General features: G+C 34.4%; 2 protein-coding genes across 2 annotated transcripts; both read left to right on the top strand.

Annotated features, from left to right (window-relative positions):
- Nucleotides 1-9,878: 9,878 nt before the first annotated feature.
- Nucleotides 9,879-11,988, top strand: LOC143601976 (7-ethoxycoumarin O-deethylase-like). The gene is made up of 2 exons (XM_077079239.1): nt 9,879-10,823; nt 11,356-11,988. Exons 1-2 carry the CDS (start codon nt 9,942-9,944, stop codon nt 11,947-11,949), a joined length of 1,476 nt encoding a protein of 491 aa, XP_076935354.1. The 5' UTR covers nt 9,879-9,941; the 3' UTR covers nt 11,950-11,988.
- Nucleotides 11,989-15,532: 3,544 nt separating this feature from the next.
- LOC143601975 (7-ethoxycoumarin O-deethylase-like) lies at nt 15,533-18,178 on the top strand. Its single transcript, XM_077079238.1, has 2 exons — nt 15,533-16,443; nt 17,570-18,178. Exons 1-2 carry the CDS (start codon nt 15,565-15,567, stop codon nt 18,176-18,178), a joined length of 1,488 nt encoding a protein of 495 aa, XP_076935353.1. The 5' UTR covers nt 15,533-15,564.
- The last annotated feature ends 2,168 nt before the right edge of the window (nt 18,179-20,346 follow it).

Raw genomic sequence — 20,346 nt, 5'->3', positions numbered from 1 at the left:
CATTTAAATTTCTCAGTGCAACCTTTCTAACAAAAGTTGCAAATTTTAATAAAATTTGCAACTTTTCAAAAAAAAAAGTTGCAATTTTTAGTAAAACATGCAACCTTTAATAAAAAGGTTGCAAATTCAGTATAATTTTGCAACTGTTTATGAAAAAGGTTGCATTAGAAGATCTAGTGCAACCTTAATGTTTAACAAGGTTGCATTAGATTCAAATGCAACTCATTCGAGAAAAGTTGCTACTAAAGAGTTGCATTAGGTCTATTTTCTAGTAGTGTCTTGTGAGACTCATAACCCACAAAAATTGCCGTTATATTATGAAATGGTTTCATAGATACATGAGATGTTATAATTTAATAAAGAACTGTCTGTATTTGGTGAGACTCATATCCGTGAATTCGGATTAAATGCATGAGATGCCTCAAATCACAAATCAAGCAATCAAGTGGCTTGAGGATGGGTGGGGAACAACCAGAGTTTTTTGATAGGCATTTAGATAGATATGCAGACAGACAGGTAGATAGATATTATTTTCTAACATCTTCTTTCAATCACGTATTCATAATGCCTTTGAAATGGGTTGTGTTTTGTTATACCTTTTGCTAAGATGTTTGTACATCTAAAACTCAGTTTATGTTGTAACTCAACCCTAAATCACTAGGTTCCATTTTGGAACACTAGGCGATTACAATAGTGGAGATCGGGGATTGTCGAACACTGGGCGTTTCTATCTTTGCAGCTACTCTGAAATTGGTTGTGTTTGTTTGTACAGTTTGCTAATATGTATGCACATCAAAAACTCAGTTTATGTTAACCTTATGCCACTAACGTTCACCGCTCATCAACTAGATAAAACTTTGGTTTAACGAGATATCTGTTAGATCTCCTCACAACTCCGGTTGATTTCTGACCCAGTTATGTACAAGAAAGAACGCTCAAGATGTTGGCCATTGATTCGCTCCATTAGCATTGCATGGTACGATATTTCTACATTATTATACCAAAATACCTTACCTAATTCAATTTCATTAGATTTGTATAAAGGGGATAATAAGAGGAAGTTTGTACATGATGCACAATCTTATTATGAAGATGTTGAGTATCATAAAGGGTATTATTTATGTGTGAAAAATATATAAATTCAAGTCCCGTATCGATAATCAACACACAACGAATAACTCTCGTTTATATTAATCAGAAAATATCACTCTAAAAACTGTACAAACCCTCAAACCCTAACTCGGTTTGACTCTTGATGAAACCTAACTCGGTTACACCAAACTCTCACCCTCTCTAATGTCTAACCATTACTCGGTTTATATAGACTAACCCTAACTTGTTAGCCAAGACATACCAGATATAATAAAACCTAATTATTGGTTTGGGCCTTACACTTGGGCCAGACAACAATTGACCCAACAATCACCCCCGCAATTGTTGTACCCGAGTCACCCGACTCACCCCCTAATTTCCTACTCGAAATTGGTGGGTCTTCAACTTCACGCTTGTCATCATTCTCTTGATTCTACCAAGGCTTTTCATGATCTCTTGCAATGTTCTTTCGGCTCCACTTGGCTAGAAGACACACTTGCTTCGTTTGATCATCACACGCCTTCCCCTGGGTTTGAATCACTTCCTTGACCACACGTTTAGTTTCTTGAACTCTTTTCTTTGGACTTTGAATTTTGGAACTTGGATCTTTGATTGGAATCCGACTCGTAACCGGCTTGTCTTCTTTCAGTCCAATACTTTGAAGATCCCTACCTGCAAAATTCTTCATTCCAATGATAGCTCGTTTACTGGGACTTGTTATCATAAGGCTAATCTTGTACAATCGATTCTTGGTCCTTGTCACTTTCATCAAAAGCTTACCTGTATCATCTTTCTTGGTTAGAAAATCATGCTTCATGTGAATCTCGCATCCACCTTCCGTTGCTTGACCAAGACTTACGATATTGCACTGTAAGCTCGGGATGTAGTAGACATTGGTCAACAAACGTTGCTCCCCCGTTTTTCCTTCAATTAAGACTGAACCTTTTCCCCGAATATCAATACAAGATTCATCTCCGAACTTCACCGTTCCCGTGACTTGTTCATTCAATTCATAAAAATACGATTTATTACCCGTCATGTGATTCGATGCTCCGTTGTCGAGATACCAAACATCTTTCTCCATCGGTTCGGTTTCGAAACGCTTCAGAATCACCCCATCTTCATTCAGAAAAAAACGTTTTCTGATCTCCTTTAATCATAAATAAACTTGGATCAAAATCATTAATTTTGTTCAAATTAGATTCTTCATTTTTCTTCATACGTTCCGAACACGAAGACGCAAAGTGACCGAACTCATCACAACAGAAACATTGAACCTGTGACATATCCTTTCTTCTCCATTGACGATCCTTTCTTTGACCCGTATACCTTGACCCATGATGTTGACCATCTCGGTTTTCACAACCATCTTGATCCTCATCCTCTCGATCTTGACCTCCGGTTTCACGGCCTTTTTCACGTCCCCGTGAACTCGACCAACCCTTACCTCGGCTACCGGACTGATCATACGACTTCCCTTTATAATTACTTTCTGTCCGATTAAAAAGTAACTGACCTTGTGAATTTGAAGCGCGTTCTCTCCCTCGTAGACGTTCCTCAAACGCCTTAAGTCTTCCAACAGCATCTTCAAACCTCATACTATCAAGATCAACCATTTGCTCGATTGATGCTACCAAGTTGAAGTATTTGTCTGGAACCACATCCAGTAACTTCTTCACCAAGACATCTTGCTCGAACACGTGACCAAGACCCGTTGCCTTTGAAACCATACCTGTTATTTTTCCTGCAAACTGATCAACAGTCTCGTCTTCCGCCATGTTGAGTTTCTCAAATTCACTTTTCAACGTCAGTAGTCGAGCCTTTTGAACTCGTTCGGCCCCAACAAACTGTGCCTTCAAAGCCGTCCATATATCCCGGGCATTCTTGTATTGAGAAACCTGAAGAAGAATATTACCTTCCATAACTTGGAACAAAAACGACCTTGCCGTTTTATTTTTCTTCACATCAATAACCGCACCCTCATTCGGTTGAACAACTTCCCATAACTCTTGATCATCTAAGATCGCTTCCACCACAATTGCCCATGTGATGTAATTAGTTCCATTCAGCTTTGGAACCTGCAACGATATCCCCCCACTCGCTTTGGGTTGGATTATCGGATCTTCTTTGTCACCTGTCATTGACGGTGTCGAATTCCTTTGCTCCACTTCGTTGGAACAAATACGAACAACTCAGTCTGAACAACTTTTCAGAACCGAACCCACTTGCTCGTAAAATAAAATAACTTAAACCTTGGTTAAAACCTAACTCGTTTAACCCAATAAAATACGAACTCTGAATTGAACCGTCTTGTTTAACCCAAATAAAAAACCCAACTACGGTTAAACCTTCTTGTTTAACCAAAAACTTGGTTGAACCAAGAAACCCAAAAAAAATCAACACACGAATTAAACGAATAACTCTCGTTTATATTAATCAGAAAATATCACTCTAAAAACTGATTACAAACCCTCAAACCCTAACTCGGTTTGACTCTTGATGAAACTAACTCGGTTACACCAAACTCTCACCCTCTCTAATGTCTAACCATTACTCGGTTTATATAGACTAACCCTAACTTGTTAGCCAAGACATACCAGATATAATAAAACTTAATTATTGGGTTGGGCCTTACACTTGGGCCAGACAACAATTGACCCAACATAAATTACTATTAAAAGAATCACAGTTCATAACTAAACTTTAAATCAGAAAACCTGACTAATTTTCACACTACGGCAAATGTATCGATCGTGTATAGCACAAACACAGGTTGTCCGGAAATTAAACTTAAGGACACGCTTAACAACTCTAAGATTAGACTTCTAATAAGATTTGGCCGAAAATGTTCTTAAATGATTTTTGGAATTTGTTTTACCAATTAATGAATAAATTAAAACAAACAATTATCGAAAACTATTGGAAAACTTAATGAATTCTCAGGTATGATAAATAGACCACCTAGGTTAGATATCATAATGGTGATCAACGAGCTGTGGGTATTAACGAACACGTGAAACCGGAAAAGATAAACTAACTAGGTATAACTAATGGCACTAGATTTTCGAGTATCAATTCTAAAAAGCATGTAATAATTACCGGTGAAAATCTAGTTTACCCTAATGAAATATCTCTTAGTATGTCTCAATAACACAGTTACCTCTAAGACTCGTACTCTTCAGAAATCTAGGAAAAGGGGGTAATTAATATTAAAGCACTAAATAAATCAGCTTAAATATCAACCTAACCTAATAAAGATAAACTGATTGATTTCTTGCAACAGTAAACCTAAAAAACCAGACAAGTCGACTGTAATTATCCTAGTATACTAAAAAGAGGTGGACTACCGAGTTAGACCATCTAGTCAACAAATCCAATGATACGAAAGTATGAATTTAAACTGATGAATCACTTATTAGGCTCAAATTTAGGTGAAAGAATTTATTACTAGGCTGATGATGAGGTTCATTATTGTAGGACCAATATTCTATATTAGTTTTAGGATTAATGTCTTTATATTTGCTTAGAGTCGGTGTAATACGTACCTCGGTACGTTTATTTTGTATTATGTTATGTGAAATTGGAGAAATGGGGGACCATATATAAAAGGTTACTTAACTCATTTCTCCACCAACCCTTCATAACTTCTACTTTCCAAGGAAGTAAAGAAGAAATTCTCTTTCTACCAAATACCTCCAACTTCATATTTTTTTTTCTTAAAAACTAAGATCCGAGATCCAAGTGTTGTTTGTGATTTCCGCTAGCTAACAGCACGGATTGATCCGAGTAAAGTTGTTAGATCCATCCAAAGAGGACCTACGAGTGGTATAAGAGCTTTCGGCTCAACTTTGTGGTTTTCGGATCAAACTTTTCGGGTTTTGATCTTAGTTTTTGATAGATTTGAGGTTGTTTTTGTTGTTACTCACTACATTTGGAGTACTTTAAATCCTAGAGACACCCGAAAATCTTCAAATCTAAGTTTTTGGTGTTCTTGGTTTTCGTGTCCGAGCTCAGATCTAGTTTAAAAACTCATATCTAGGCCAATATATTGGTTTTTAGGCTAATGTCCTTTAGACTTTATTGATCTTTGGCTTAATATCTTCCAAAAAAATCATTCGAATGGGCATTCGAATCGGTATTCGAGTTTGAACGTTGACTTTGACCGAAAAAAATTCATTCGAGCGGGCATTCGAACCGGTATTCGAGTTTGACCGTTGACTTTGACCGAAAAAAATATTTCGAACGGGCATTCGAACCGGTATTCAAGTTTGGCCGTTGACTTTGACCATTTTTTTTATTCGAACCGGCATTCGAACTTTGACTTTGACCGAAAAAATATTTGTTCGAATTGAATGGGTATTCGAGTCTGACCCGTTGACTTTGACCTGTTGACTTAAAAAAAAATGTTTTGCAATTCTAAGATTGAAGGAATTCTTAATATGAGGGAAGACCAAAAGGACATGTTAAAAGAAGAATTCAACATGTTTAAACATACTCAAGGAGAATCGGTTGCCTATCTCATCAACAGATTTGAGTCACTCGTCATTAAACTGAGAAGTGCCGATATCACAAATAAGTTGTCTGAGATCAACATGAACTTGTTGAATTCATTGCCTTACACATGGAACAGCAGTGTGATTACCATCAAGAGAACGACAAACCCGGATACCTTAACACTCTCAGAGTTGACTTCTACCATCAAGTCTTCCCTACACTAGTGATCGCCGCCGGCCATCACCATCATCCGCTCCGCCGCATTGGACATCTTAATCGTCGGAGTTCGATCACAGTTAGATAGTATTAGGCTATATTCTCCATGTGATTTACATTTTACTTGATATGAAGATCAAAAACGTTGATCAGACAGTTATTATATGAAATTGAATTGGTTATTTTGATTCATTGCAATACGAGATTTGTCATCTCCGAAGATGTATGTGCAGCGACTGTTGAAGACGGAGACGAATAACCACATATGTACAAACTGTACAAGGCTACAAGCAATTGAATTAGTTTATGTTAAATCTATTAGCCTTTCGTCTTTCAATCTAATGGAGCTTTAACCAAGGACAAAATAATTATAATTATAGTTTCTTGTTGAAGCAAACAAATTGAAATAGTTTGAAAATTGAAATTTGATATTACAAGTTTCGAGGTTGTGTTCCAGGGAAAACTGAGAGAGAGAGAGGAAGATAGAACGCCGACGATTAAGATGGTCGGCGAGGCAGTGCGGATGATGGTGGCTGGTGGCAGTGGCGGCCCAACTATTTTGATGGCCTAAAGCAAATTAAAATTTCAAGGCCTTATTAAAAAATGGCCCCATTTTTTAATTTGCCTTATTAAAAAAAGGGTCTCACTTTTTAACTTTTTATTTGTTCCGCTACGTTTGATTAGACGAATAGGTTAATTAATTAAAAACTATAGCTCTATTTCTTTAGGCGCACTATTTTTATAATATAAACTAGTACATTGCAATATTAGTTTTGTCTCTTAAAGAAACCAAACAATATATAAATATGTTGAAACATAACTTAAAATTAGCTTGATTGAAAGATATATTAAAAACATTTTGTGGACGAAAATATTAACATTGATATTCTCAACATACACATTTGCAATTATAATGCTCATATACTATCCCAACTTTTAATAGAATGAGTCATAAGTAATATAATGTTAGAAATTTAATTTTCTAAACTCGAAATAAATTTGATTGCAATAGATAAATTAATAGCTATAGTATAAGCTTAGGTTATCGAATTATTTTTTATGTTAAGAAAAATAAAAAGTATTTGAAGTATTAGATAAAAAAATACTGAGTAAATTATTTTCTTTTAGATAAATAATGAGTTATCCTTTTCATTTAATTTGGAATTATATGGCCCCTTGAATTGATTTCTCACTAGTAGTCACCAAAAAATTAAACTTCATGCAAGGAGATTCAATCCCTGATTGAGTGATTGAAAATATTGAAAGCGTGAGATCCTTGGTTGATTTCCACTGCACCAGATCATTCATCTCTTCTCTGCTCAACTTAAACCTTTTATAATATGATATATCATTTTTATACATTTTTTTTAAACTGGGGCCTTAATATTTAATGGGCTTAAAGCCCTAGCTTTAGTCTCTAAAGCATACGGGCCGGCCCGAATAGGTTTGGTGTTGACTGTGGGAACATCAAAATAAATATGAAACCTATTTTAGTAAATAAAATTTCCCTACCCCCAATTTTGATAAAAACAAAAAAAAACTCATGAATTGAGTTATGTCATGCAAATAATTAACGAAATAAGTTAACCATATTAATTGTAATGATCTTTTACGTTATATTATAGCATTAGAACAAACAGTAGTATTTAATACCTAGGGACCCAAATCAAGATACATACATGATACATCTTAGTTTATAACATAGATCTTCCACGTTTTCTTTTTAAGTTATAAAATATTTGTTATAGACGGTTTTTGGAAAAATGCCCATGTGCAATACTTACAATAAGTAAACACAAGTATTGAATGTATTTATATATTTAGGGTCCAGTAAGTATAATAGGACAAGTACCTATAAGACAAGTATATGACAAGCACCGAATATATATAACGTGCCACTAACCATCTTTGTTTATCATGTTATGTTATTAATAGTGCCTTTTTTCTTGATTCCTAAAACAAGAACAAAATATTAGAACATGGTAATTTTTTTAATTAACATGTGATCATAATTAATAGGAATATTGGATTTTAATAATCCCTATTGAATGGTATTGACCGATAATAATCTATATTCATTTTATCGCCACTGACGGTCCCAAATTCAAAAAAGTTGGCCCTCAATGGTCCCCCGTTAAATATGACTTAACGGCGTTATAGTTTTTTTCTGAATTTCAAACCAATGTTTTAGGGCTTTTGATCGTTAGGAGGATACGAGTCGATTGGTGTAAAACTTAGTTCAAAACAGTGCTTCAAAATGACGAAGCAATGCTTCAATTCGGGTGTTTGAACTTACAATTAACCAAAATCAAGTCGTTTAAATCATTGTTTGGAGCTAAGTTTTATATCATTCGACTCGTATCTTCCTTCCGATTAATAGCCCTAAAAAGTTAGTTTGAAATTCGGAAAAAAGTATAACGCCGTTAACTCCTTTTTAACGGGGGACCATTGGGGGCCAACTTTTTTTAATTTGGAAACGCCAGTGACGATAAAATAAATATGAATTATTATCGGCCAATATCATTCAATAGAAATTATTAAAATCCAATATTCCTTACTATTATTTTACATTGTTTTGTTCTTTTCTTAATATATTCTATATCTAATCCATGTTTATGTGAGTATTTTAAAAAATATAAACAAATTTTGTAAATAAATACGTTATTAAGTGGGTAGGGGAGAGAGTTCCCTTTTGAATAGTCTCCAATAAAAAATAATAATCTCCCAATGACATAATCAACAACTATTTTTGATCAAAAAAGAACAAACCAAAGCATATAAAAATCAAATTACAGGTCACTAGCTACACTAGTACAACACAATTAATTACTTATTTTTAAATAATAATAATAAATAAATAAAACCATAAGGAAAACGAAAGAAACTTAAAATAGAAAAAGATTTTGAATCTGTTTAGAAATAGCTTATTTTCCTTTTTACTTTGAAGGGCCTCTTTAAATCTTTATCTTTACTATATATTATACGTCAAAAAGGGTAAATTAAGACGCAAGTGTTTAAGTAATTTACAAGTTTTAATGTATATGGTACATGCATACAAAGAGTAAAGTAGTCTTTTCAACATAACTAACCCACGATCATTTAATTTTAACAAATATAATTACAATTATGGTACCACAAGTTTACTCAAATTTTGTAATTCAAGAACTACTTACTACTTTGACCATTCATGTTTACCCATTTTAACTCAACTTTATACTTTTTTATTTAATCTAATATGTTTTACAAAAATATGATTTAAAAAAATTCGAGCATACCTATTTAAACGGGCTTATTTTTGTCTACGTTCCAATATAATTTTTTTTCAAAACAGTTGAACGGTTTGAAATGTACAAGTTATTACTGCATAAATATATGTATGAATGTACAAGTTTTTTAAACATAAATGGTTACAATTTCATCTCATTAGTTACATATCTAACCCTTGATCTATTTGATAACAAATATAAATAAACTTGTTACAATTAAAAAAATTCACTTATTAAATATTATACTATTTAATGTACAACTTTGACCCCTCGTGTATATCCAAATTACTCAACTTTATTCTTTTTTTTATATTCATTTTATATGTTTTACAAATATATAATTAATAATACTCAAGTTATATAAATATCAAAATAATCAAGACAATCTCGACTTTAAGATTTCAGCTTTAATTTAGAGCTGAGCTAAGTCGGTTTGATGTAAAGTTCGAGTCAAGCTAGCCTTGGCTTGCTAACAACCTTAACTTAAAATGTTATTCCCGCTACATCGTACAAACACTCGACTAGTAGTTAATCTATATCTAAATCAAGTACGAAAACTAATACTCTTTGGTCAACAACTAATCAACTATCTTTGGTCCTTTTAAAACAAAAAACAGCAGAAAGATATATAAAAAAATAAATCTCTAGTAATGTCTACACTAGTGCACCATACCTAATTCTCTTTCTATTTTTATTCAAATAATAATAAATAAATCTGTAGAGAAATTGAGAAAACAAAAGAACTTATAAAAAAAGAAACAAATTTTAATATCTTTTCAGAAATTGTTTCTTTTTCCTTTTTTATTCCTTTTAAGGCATCTATAAATAGTTAAGTAGAGTCTTGACACAAACTACAATTTTAACAAGAAACAAATGGCTTTCTTTTCTCTCATTCTTTCTTCCATACTATGCTTGCTCTTTCTCCTCCATGCCTTAGACCTTTACCGTAAAAGAAGACTCCCACCCGGCCCTATCGGCTTCCCGATCATCGGAAACCTACTCGATATTGGACCCCAACCCCATGAATCCCTTGCCAAGCTCGCCAAGAAACACGGTCCACTTATGACCCTCCAATTAGGCAGAATCAACATTGTGGTAGCATCCACAGCCGATGCCGCTAGAGAAATCCTCCAACGCAACGACGAGGCTTGTTCGGGTCGTCCTGTACCCGATGAAATCACCACTTTGAAACACCCCGAGTTGGCACTTTTATGGATACCAACAAATGAAACATGGCAGACTATTAGAAAGGTTGTTAGAATGAATCTTACCAACCAAAGTAAACTCGACACACTCGTGAATCTCCGCGAAAGCGTGGTGGAGGAAGTGGTGGATTTCCTTCGGGTAACTGGCCATAAAAACGCGGGTGTAGACGTTGGAGAGCTAGCGTTTGCTATCGCACTTAATCAATTTTGGAGAAAGTTTTTTTCTAAGAATGTTATCTCCACCTACGAGCATGATATAATCCATGCATTGAGGAAGGGTGTGGAGACGGCGATGGCAGTGATGGGGAAGTCGAATATAGCTGACGTATTTCCCATACTGAAGCCCCTTGACCCGCAGAATCTAAGGTGGGAGGCGAGAGAGGCGTTTGCCTGGTTGGAAGATATGATAGATGGTTATGTGAAAGAGAGAGTAAAGCACCGAGATTCAAAACTGCCGAGGTTTGGGGATGTGTTGGATTCAATGCTGGACTATTGTGATGATCATAACGAAGATGACTTTAGTGTCAACCACATAACGGCTTTAATTGTGGTAAATATATATAGGGGTGGGATCTGATAAAAATAAACTTAACATACTAAACATATAAATAACTAACGAAACTATAATTCTGAACTAGAGTAATTATTTTACTCTAGTTAAAAGTTATGAAGTAATAATAATTACATTAGGGTATCCATAGTGGGCGAGGAAATATGGGCGATTTTCACATGGAACACCCCCCCCAGGCCGACAAATGGGGCGACGATAGGGGGGGTTACTATTTGTCGTCGGCCGACCTTTGAAGATTATTATTATTATATTGTGTTGTGTGGGGTATATATATATATACATGTGTATATATATTGGACTACAACATCATTACACTCCAAAAACAAAAAACCAACTCTTTGCTAACTGGGAGTCACATATCGCAAATGGCCCCAATTTGTAGCCCTTCACTACCCATAGGCTTAGTGTTTACATAATTACTCTATTTATTTGCATACTTCTCGTAATAAAAGTCATTTCCAAAAAGTTACTAAAGAAATGTATGAAATAATAATTTGTATATGAATTACAGGAACTGTTAATTGCAGGAACCGACACGATTGCATGCACTACAACATGGTTAATGTCTGAATTGTTACTCAACCCTCATATGTTTTCAAGAGTTCGTGAAGAAGTGAGCCAAATAGTGGAAGAAGATGGAAAGATTGAAGAAGCCAAAACCCTTAACCTGCCCTACTTGCAAGCTGTAATCAAGGAAACATTGCGTCTTCATGCAGGGTCTCCCATACTAGCGCCTCATGTAACTCAAACCGAAGTCAAAATTGGCAGTTATGTTATTCCAAAAAACACACAAATTATAGTGAACGGATGGGTGATGGCGCAGGACTCCAGGTATTGGGAGAATCCGACGGTGTTTAAGCCAGAAAGATTCTTGGGAGATAAGCGTGACTATAAGGGACAAAGTCTGGAGTTCATACCATTTGGATCGGGTAGAAGAAGGTGCCCGGGTATGCCTTTGGCTGAGAGGATGTTAAGTTTGATTGCGGCTGCATTTGTGTATCATTTTGATTGGGAGCTTCCTCATGCTACAGAAGAAATGGACATGAGGGATACTTATGGCCTTCAATTGCAAAAGGTAACACCGTTGCTACTCCTATACCCCTGATCAAGTGACTTGAATATGGTGAAAGGGATTTGGATCTGTGACAAACAAAGTTCGGCCCTTGCTTTTACAAGATTGTTTTAAACTCATAATAAGTAGTATAAGTTGATGGATCATGGCTAGGATGTGTAACTGTGTATGCTTGTTGCAATTGCTTATGTTATAAGTCTTGGCTACACTTTAAATAAATTTAAAAAAATGGATATTCTTCATGCCCCTATTTTATACATATGTTCCTCTATGAAGTCTTGGCTACATTTTGACATAGAGTGAACTCTGTGGTTTATGTTCTTGTTGGTTGTTCAAATCTGTAATTTTAGTCCAGTAATTTTAAATTGCGATTTTTGTTCCTGTGATTTCATTTCACTTGAAATTAAACCCGAATTCACTAATCCCGTTAAGTCTGGTCGTTAAACTCATCAGTGTGCCCTTCACGTGAGGGGCAATTTTGTCTTTTCCCCCCAAAATCCACCTCAGCCCCTCACGTGAGAAGGCTTGCGAATTATGACTAGTGTTTATTTAGGGAGAAAAATGACAAAATTGCACCTCACATGAGTAGCACGTTGATAGGTTTAACGACCAGACTTAACGGGATTAATGAATTCGGGTTTAGCTGCAGGTGAAATGAAACCATAGGGACGAAAATAGCAAATTTGAAACTATATGTCTAATACAGTTTTGGACAAACCACATTGATGAAACCGCAGTTTACTCTTTGAATTATAAAAAACATGCATACATGGTTAATATATATAGGATTGATTTCTTTTGAGAACCCCTTTGAGTTTTAAGAACTCGAAAGAACTCAACGTAACATTTTTTTTTTTACTTTTTTTACGCATATATAACATGTAAGTGTAAGTAACATAAAAAAATAACGGTATTTTTTACACAACGAATCGACTTTTTACGCATATGTAACTAACATTTAAACTTGTGTAATAATAAAAAATCTTTATTCTCTCTCTTGATTCATTTTAATCAAATTAAATCCAAACCACATATTATATACTCATTTAATTAAATGTGTGATCCATATTGAGTTCTCTGTGTTCTCAAGTTTCATTTAAGAAGAGAAAAGAAAGGGAAAGAATTGAAAGAGAAAAGAAAGAGAGTGGGAGGAAAATGTGTCACTTCATTTCATGTTCCCGAGTTTAATGAATAATAGAAGAAAAGGAAAGAAAATGTAGGAGTTAATAGGTAGTTAATGTTATACACACACATTTTCTCTCCTAATCTCTTCAATTTGGAAGGATGGGTATGGACTTAAGTTTTCTAGCTTTTTCTCTCCCCTCCCCTCCCCTCCTCTTGTTAAAAAATCTCTGGAACATGATTCCTTCACATTTTCTTCTCATTTCTCTCCCCTCCCCTCTTTAAATGAGACTCGGGAACACAGCGTTAAAGTTCTTACAACTCATCAAGTTCTCAAAATATTCGTCCTATATATATATATATATATATTGATTTCTTTTAAGAACCACTTTGAGTTTTAAGAACTCGAAATAACTCAACGTAACAAATTTATTTTTTTGAATTTTTTTACACATATGTAATACGTAAGTGTAAGTAACGTAGATGCCAACATGCATATTAAATTATGTGAATAGCCACTTATGGCCCTCCAAACACATAAACAACAGACAATTATGCATAACAGATTTGAACGGGTTCGGTTCAGGTTTCAAGCCAACACGAGTTTTCACACTGGACAAGTTGAGTTTTGGTTTCTTTTGTTTCTTTTTGGTCGATTCCGGACTCGTTTTTGTCCATTTTTTCAGTTTCGTTTTTTTTCGGTTTGACTTCTTTTAGTTTCGTTTTGATTGATTTTTTCGATTTTGATTGATTCAGTTTTGGTTTTTTTGTTTCATTTTTGTTTATTTTTTCGGTTTCGATTCGATTCTCAGTGTTTTTTTTATGAAACGAGGACAACGTAAGAAACATTTTAGTGTTTTTACATTTTTTGTTTATGATTTATATTTTGAGTTATAATTTTTTATTATTTTTTTGAATATTTTTTTTAGAGTTTTTGATCTTAATAGAAAACTTCTCAAAATATTTTTAGAGTTATAATTCTTTTATTTATGAAACCTTATTATGGTCAACATGTTCTCATCTTCATCACTCATATCATCACCACCACACCAACCTTGATTCTATGCATATAATGATTGTTATTGGTGGCAGATTACTAATATACTATGTTATCTTAAATTTATAAAATTAAAGCACATCTCATTTAGTTTTCAATCTTAATGCTCTCTGATAGATACTCGGGTTAAATGTCCGTCCATTGAAAATTTAAATGATTAGTTCATGAACATAAACTAACGTAACTGAACATAATTGAACAAACGTAAACAGACAAAAATAAACATATTTGAACAATTAAACGTAAACAAACACAAAAAAAAAAACATAAGTAAATATACATAAACACGCTTAAATGAACACAAACGAACAAATATAAAGCATTGAGTAGATGGTTCATTTAATATTTCACTAAACTAAACATAAATGAACATAACAATACATAAATGTAAGGGTGTTCAGGAAATCCGAAAAAAAAACGAAATCCTAACCGAAAGTAAAACCCGAATAATTCGATCCGAATAACGAATTCGGATTCAGATTGGATTCGGATAGGGATTTCAAAAAAAATTGATAGTTCGGAATATTCGGATATCCGAATAATCCGAACAAACAACATGTGATTTAATTATTTTGAAGTTTGGCTTTATTCTTATATGCTTTAGTTTTTAGAATTATGATGGCTCATGGATTTAATTCACTTTTGTTTGAAGTTTGACTTGTCTTTGTGTATATTTTATTTAATTTTAAGGTTTTGTAATTTTATTTAATTAGACGATTGTTTGAATGTTTGTAATACGGTTTATATCGGGTTACTCGGATTATTTCGATTATCCGAATCCATCCGAAATTAATTAGGATCGGATAGGAACACCCCCTAAATCGGATCGGAGTTCGGATAAGGACATAAAAATTTCAAATCCGAACCGAATAATTCCGATCCGATGAACACCCCTACATAAATGGATATAAATAGGTCCAAGTATTATAAACTTCCTTACAACAAACTAAGTTGAAATTCAAAAAATATATATTCACAATATTAGAAATGACAAATGTAAAAAATTTAAAAAAGAATTGTAAAGCGGGGGCTCAAAGCTAATATATATAGACATGATGAGTAACTCGAAAACCCACTTGAGTTAAGAAAACTCTTAAAAACTCATTGTAACAATTGAAATTTTATAACATAACGTAATATATATTATTATTATCATCATTAAAACAAAAATTAACGACAAAAATATTTTAGTTTACAAGTGGGTTATGCTATGTGCGTGCAACATTTGATTATTACATGTGTTTTACGAGTGCTAGACGTGTAACAATCAAAATGTTGCACATAGCTCATGTGCAACCTATTTTTTTTTTATCTTTGTTTCACGTGATGATAATAGAATATATTACATCGTGTTAAAAAAATTAAAAATAAATAAAAATTGTTTGTTGCACCTAATTTCCAATTGCACAAGTTCACTTATCAATTATCATCACATCATTCATGGGATAACAATAGAGATAAAAGAAACAATGGAGCTTCTTCCTTTGATTCTTCCCACCATCATTTTTTTCTTCTTCCTACATGGAATCGATCTTTACCGGAAAAGGAGACTCCCTCCCGGCCCCGTTGGCCTTCCCATCATCGGAAGCCTCCTCGAAATTGGACCAAAACCTCATGAATCCCTAGCAAAACTCGCACATAAATACGGTCCATTTATGACCATCCGCTTAGGCAGCATCACAAGCGTAGTGGCATCTACACCCGACGCTGCTAGAGAAGTCCTTCAACACAAAGACGAGGCTTGCTCAGGCCGTCTCATCCCAGACGCTGCCACCGCTTTAAATTACCATGAAACCGCAATCCTTTGGATGTCACCTAATAACGAGACATGGCAAGCCATGAGAAAAGCCCTTAATATGTATCTAACCAACAAACAAAAACTCGACAGCCTTAGCGACCTAAGGCAAAATGTGGTGAATGAAACATCAGACTTCCTTAGAGAGTCCGGGCAAAAAGAAGTACCCGTGGACATTGGAAAACTAGCGTTTACGGTCGCACTCAGCCAGATGTCGAACACGTTTCTTTCACAAGATTTGATCACCGGCTACGAGTCTAATAACATCAATGGGTTCAGGACGGCTGTTGAGACAGTGATGGAAGTGTTAGGGAAGTTTAACATAGCCGACATATTTCCTATGCTGAAACCCTTGGACCCACAGAACATACGAAGACATGCTAAGGAGGCTTTTAACTGGATGGATGAAATGGTAGATGGTTTTGTAAGTGAGAGACTAAAACACCGAGAGTCGAAGCTTCCAAGGTTTGGTGACATGCTAGATTCATTGTTGGATTATAGTCAAGAGAATGAATCCAAGTTCAACCTTAAACACGTCAAGGCTTTAATTGTGGTAAACTCTTATTCAAAGTTTTTGAAAAAACAATTCAAAATTTCAAATTGAATAGTTATATTTTTTAGCCACAAACTAGCCTATCCCTAAATATTTGTATTCATAAAAATCATCAAAGGATTTAATATAAATGAACATTTACTACTAAAGCTAAAATGTTATAGCTAGACTGCTAGAGACATGTGATCTAACAAATTTAAGTGATATTAATTTTCTTATTTGTAAGAAGTTTGAATGTATTTATAAGAATTTGTAAAAAAAATTAAGAATTTGTAAAAATGATTTATAACGTTTTTTAATGAGCGTAATTAAATATGTTTTTTATATCTTTTATTTTTTAATTAGCTTACATATATTTTATGTGTTCCACATGAAAAAACTAAAAATTTTGTTATAATAAATAGTCTACTTACGAAAAATAAACTAAAACAAGATGATGACATACAAAAATATTTGAGTGAAGGATGTAGATGTTTGTGTCAGGTTATGGGCGTCATTTTTGAGCGAAATCAGGCGATGGCCGGCAATCACACCCCTGACGATTTTAGGGGCGATAAGGGGGGCAACTTTTTATCGCCTTTGTCCCTTTTCTTTTTTTTATTATTATATTCTTGTTTGTGTGGTGTGTGTATATATATATGTGTGTATGTGTGTTGGGCTACAACACCACTACACTCCAAAAACAAAATCCCACCATTTGCTGACTGGACGTCACACGGTGCAAAACGCCCCAATTTATAACCCCTCAACTACACATAGCCTTATAGGCGAAAAACATTTTTACAGTCTACACATAGATGATTTAATACATTAAATCTATTAAATTATAATGAAATGTATATTATGCAATTTTAAAACCGAAAGCTATCAATTGCTCAAGATACTCACGCTAATTCCCTTAATTAAACCAAAGGTTCTGGCAACAAAGTTTTTTTTCAATAAACTTAATCAAAAACTAACAATGTATCCTTATTTAAACTAACTACGTGAAAACAATAAACCAGGAAACATATAAGATAAACTAGAAAATTGAAATTCAAACAAATAACAAAAGATATTTGCATCAGTACGTATACGATGATCCTAAGAAAAAACTTTAATTAAAACTAGTTGCTTAAAATTACAGGATCTGTTTATAGCAGGAACGGACACAGTTTCGGTCACAATAACATGGGCAATGACTGAATTATTGCTTAATCCCAACGTGTTACTAAGACTCCGTGAAGAAGTTAACCAAATAGTTGGAGAAGATGAAAAAGTACAAGAAGCAAACATACTTAGTTTGCCATACTTGCATGCTGTCATCAACGAAACAATGCGACTTCACACACCGGCACCTCTATTGGCACCACACAAAACTATGACCGAGGTTAAACTCGGAAACTATATTGTACCTGCCAACACTCAGATATTTGTGAACTCATGGGCCATTTCAAGGGACCCGAGCTATTGGGAAAACCCTTTGTTGTTTATGCCGGAAAGGTTCTTGACGAATAAGCTTGATTATAAGGGGCAAGATTTCGAATTTTTACCGTTCGGGTCAGGTAGAAGGAGATGTCCCGGAATGGCTTTGGGTCATAGGATGACAAGTTTGATACTTGCATCATTTGTGTACTATTTTGATTGGAAGCTTCCACATGCAAAAGATGAGATGGATATGAATGAAGTTTTTGGTCTCTCACTACAGAAGGCAACACCACTTATTGCTATGCCTATACCCATACCAATCAAATAACATTATAATTTCCAATGTCAATGGCCTTTGATTGTTGTTAGGGCTAAAGATGTGTTTTTATTTAAGAAGTTACTATGAACGTTTGTAATATTGTATAAAGTGTTAATTGTTGAATTTTGGGGAAAAAAAATTATAGAGTAGGGGTGTGCACAAAACCGAAAAAACCGAACCGAAACCAATAAAACCAAAAAAAACGAACCGAAAAAACCAAACCGAAATAGAAACCGGTGGTCCGGTTTTGAACTTTAGCAAAAACCGAAATACTGGTTTTGGTTTGGTTTTGTATTTTCTTAAGAACCGAAAAAACCGAACCGAACCGAAATAACCATAACATCTTAACCATAATCATTAAAACAAAATCTACCGATGGATATTTGTTTAATTTCAAAACATATTGTTAATACAAATATATTTGGTTTGCAAGTATGATTAAAAACCAATAATATGTACTTTCGGTTTTGATTTTGAATTTTAATTTCAAATATGTCTTTTATTATCTTATCATATTTTAGGTGCAAATATTCAGTTTTCTATTAATCATTAGTTTAAGAAAAAAAATGGCATGCTCGATTTCAATATCTTGGGTCAAGTGTTTTTTGCCCAAGAAGTTTTGGCTCGACTAGCAAAACCGAAAAAACCGCATTCAAAACCGAACTGAACCCAAAAACCAAAAACCGGAAAAACCAAAACCGAATGGTTTTAAAAAACCATAAAACAGAAAGTTTGGTTTTTGGTTCGGTTTTAGTCAAAAACCGCACCAAGCACACCCCTAATAGACAGTGCTACCTAATCGACGCCATAGATGCGAGTTACGGATAATGTCCTCATACAATTACACGTCAAGTTCCAGTTGCGCGTCTAGCACTAGTAACCAATTATGATTCAACGCCAGTTACTTGTCTAACGTTGGTATTTGGTATTGTTAGAAAAGAAAGAAATATTTTTTTTCCTTTCTAACAAAATAGTAAGGAAAAAATATTTTGAGGAAATTGTGGATCACTCAAAATATATTTTTCCTTTCTAACAGGTATTACGTTTGATGCCGATTATGAGTCTGACACCGACACTAGTAATCAGGAAGGCGTCTGACGTTGGTTGTGTTGGCTACATTGTCCGACGTTGATTTTGCGTTCGGAGCTGTTACGCTTCCGACAATGGTAATCAGCAGTGGCGAAGCTTGGACAAGTTCGTTGGGGAAAGTGGGTAAATTTACACTACGTATACAAATTCCGGGTAAAGTTACACTACTGCGTAAAAAAAACACGGGCTGGCCTCTGACCCTCACTAAGTTTCGTACTTGGTAATAAGTTATGCGTCCGACGTCCGTTACATTGGATATCCGATTACCATACTTTGAAATTCCTATATACACCTCTCTTACTCGATCTACTAACACAATCAAGAATTCCCAAATGCATGCATAATAATTGTATTACTATAAGCGCAAAAAACCCATAGATGAAATAATGATATCACATAAGCAATCAAACTTAAAAGTTCCTAGAATGATTATCTCAAGTCTTTTTTTATTTAGTTATATAAGTTATCTATAAACTCAACTGAATTAATGGGCAACAACAATTAAGTAAAATAACTAGCTGCTATTTTCCAGTTACATCAATCATTTTCGAATAACTATTTTTATGCAAATAAATAGATGAAACAATGATATCACAGACAGGTGCATAACATGTAATAACATTTTATAACCTATAAGGCTATGCGTAGTGGACGTGGGTTAGAGGCGATTTGGGGCTACATTGGGCGCGAACACCGCCCCCTGGGGCGATATGTAAACGAAATGGGGCGGGGGCGGGTGTTATTATCGCCAAGTTGGGTTTAAAAATATTATTATTTGACCGTTTTCAACAGTCACAAATAAAAAATAATAATTAATTAATTAATTAAAACAATATATATATATATATATAAACATACACCTTCTTCTTCATTTCATACACAATTCATACCCAAATTCTTCAAAAAATCTAGCAAAATGAATCCTACAAACAACCCGAACCAACCGAAACCCGTGGAACTCACTGCTATCATGACATAAATGATCAAAAAACACGAAAAGTTTGTCGAGGAACTCAACGATACCATGAGAGAAACCAACAAACAACACGAAAAAATTGCCGCTATGATGGAGTTGCAGGAAATGAGTA

Source organism: Bidens hawaiensis, unplaced genomic scaffold (genome assembly GCF_021521415.1).
Source record: "Bidens hawaiensis isolate Kalapana, Puna unplaced genomic scaffold, B.hawaiensis_p1.1 tig00057711_1, whole genome shotgun sequence".
In the NCBI taxonomy this organism is placed as follows: domain Eukaryota; kingdom Viridiplantae; phylum Streptophyta; class Magnoliopsida; order Asterales; family Asteraceae; genus Bidens; species Bidens hawaiensis.
The sequence above is the reverse complement of the archived record's forward strand: the minus strand, read 5'-3'. Positions and strand labels throughout refer to the sequence as shown.

What these genes read in the sequence shown, in the direction of transcription:
- LOC143601976 (XM_077079239.1), top strand. Translation starts at nt 9,942, where the DNA reads ATGGCTTTCTTTTCTCTCATTCTTTCTTCCATACTATGCTTGCTCTTT. An exon ending in ACATAACGGCTTTAATTGTG is followed by an intron (nt 10,824 to 11,355) that starts GTAAATATATAT and finishes TATGAATTACAG; the next exon opens with GAACTGTTAATTGCAGGAAC.
- LOC143601975 (XM_077079238.1), top strand. Translation starts at nt 15,565, where the DNA reads ATGGAGCTTCTTCCTTTGATTCTTCCCACCATCATTTTTTTCTTCTTC. An exon ending in ACGTCAAGGCTTTAATTGTG is followed by an intron (nt 16,444 to 17,569) that starts GTAAACTCTTAT and finishes TTAAAATTACAG; the next exon opens with GATCTGTTTATAGCAGGAAC.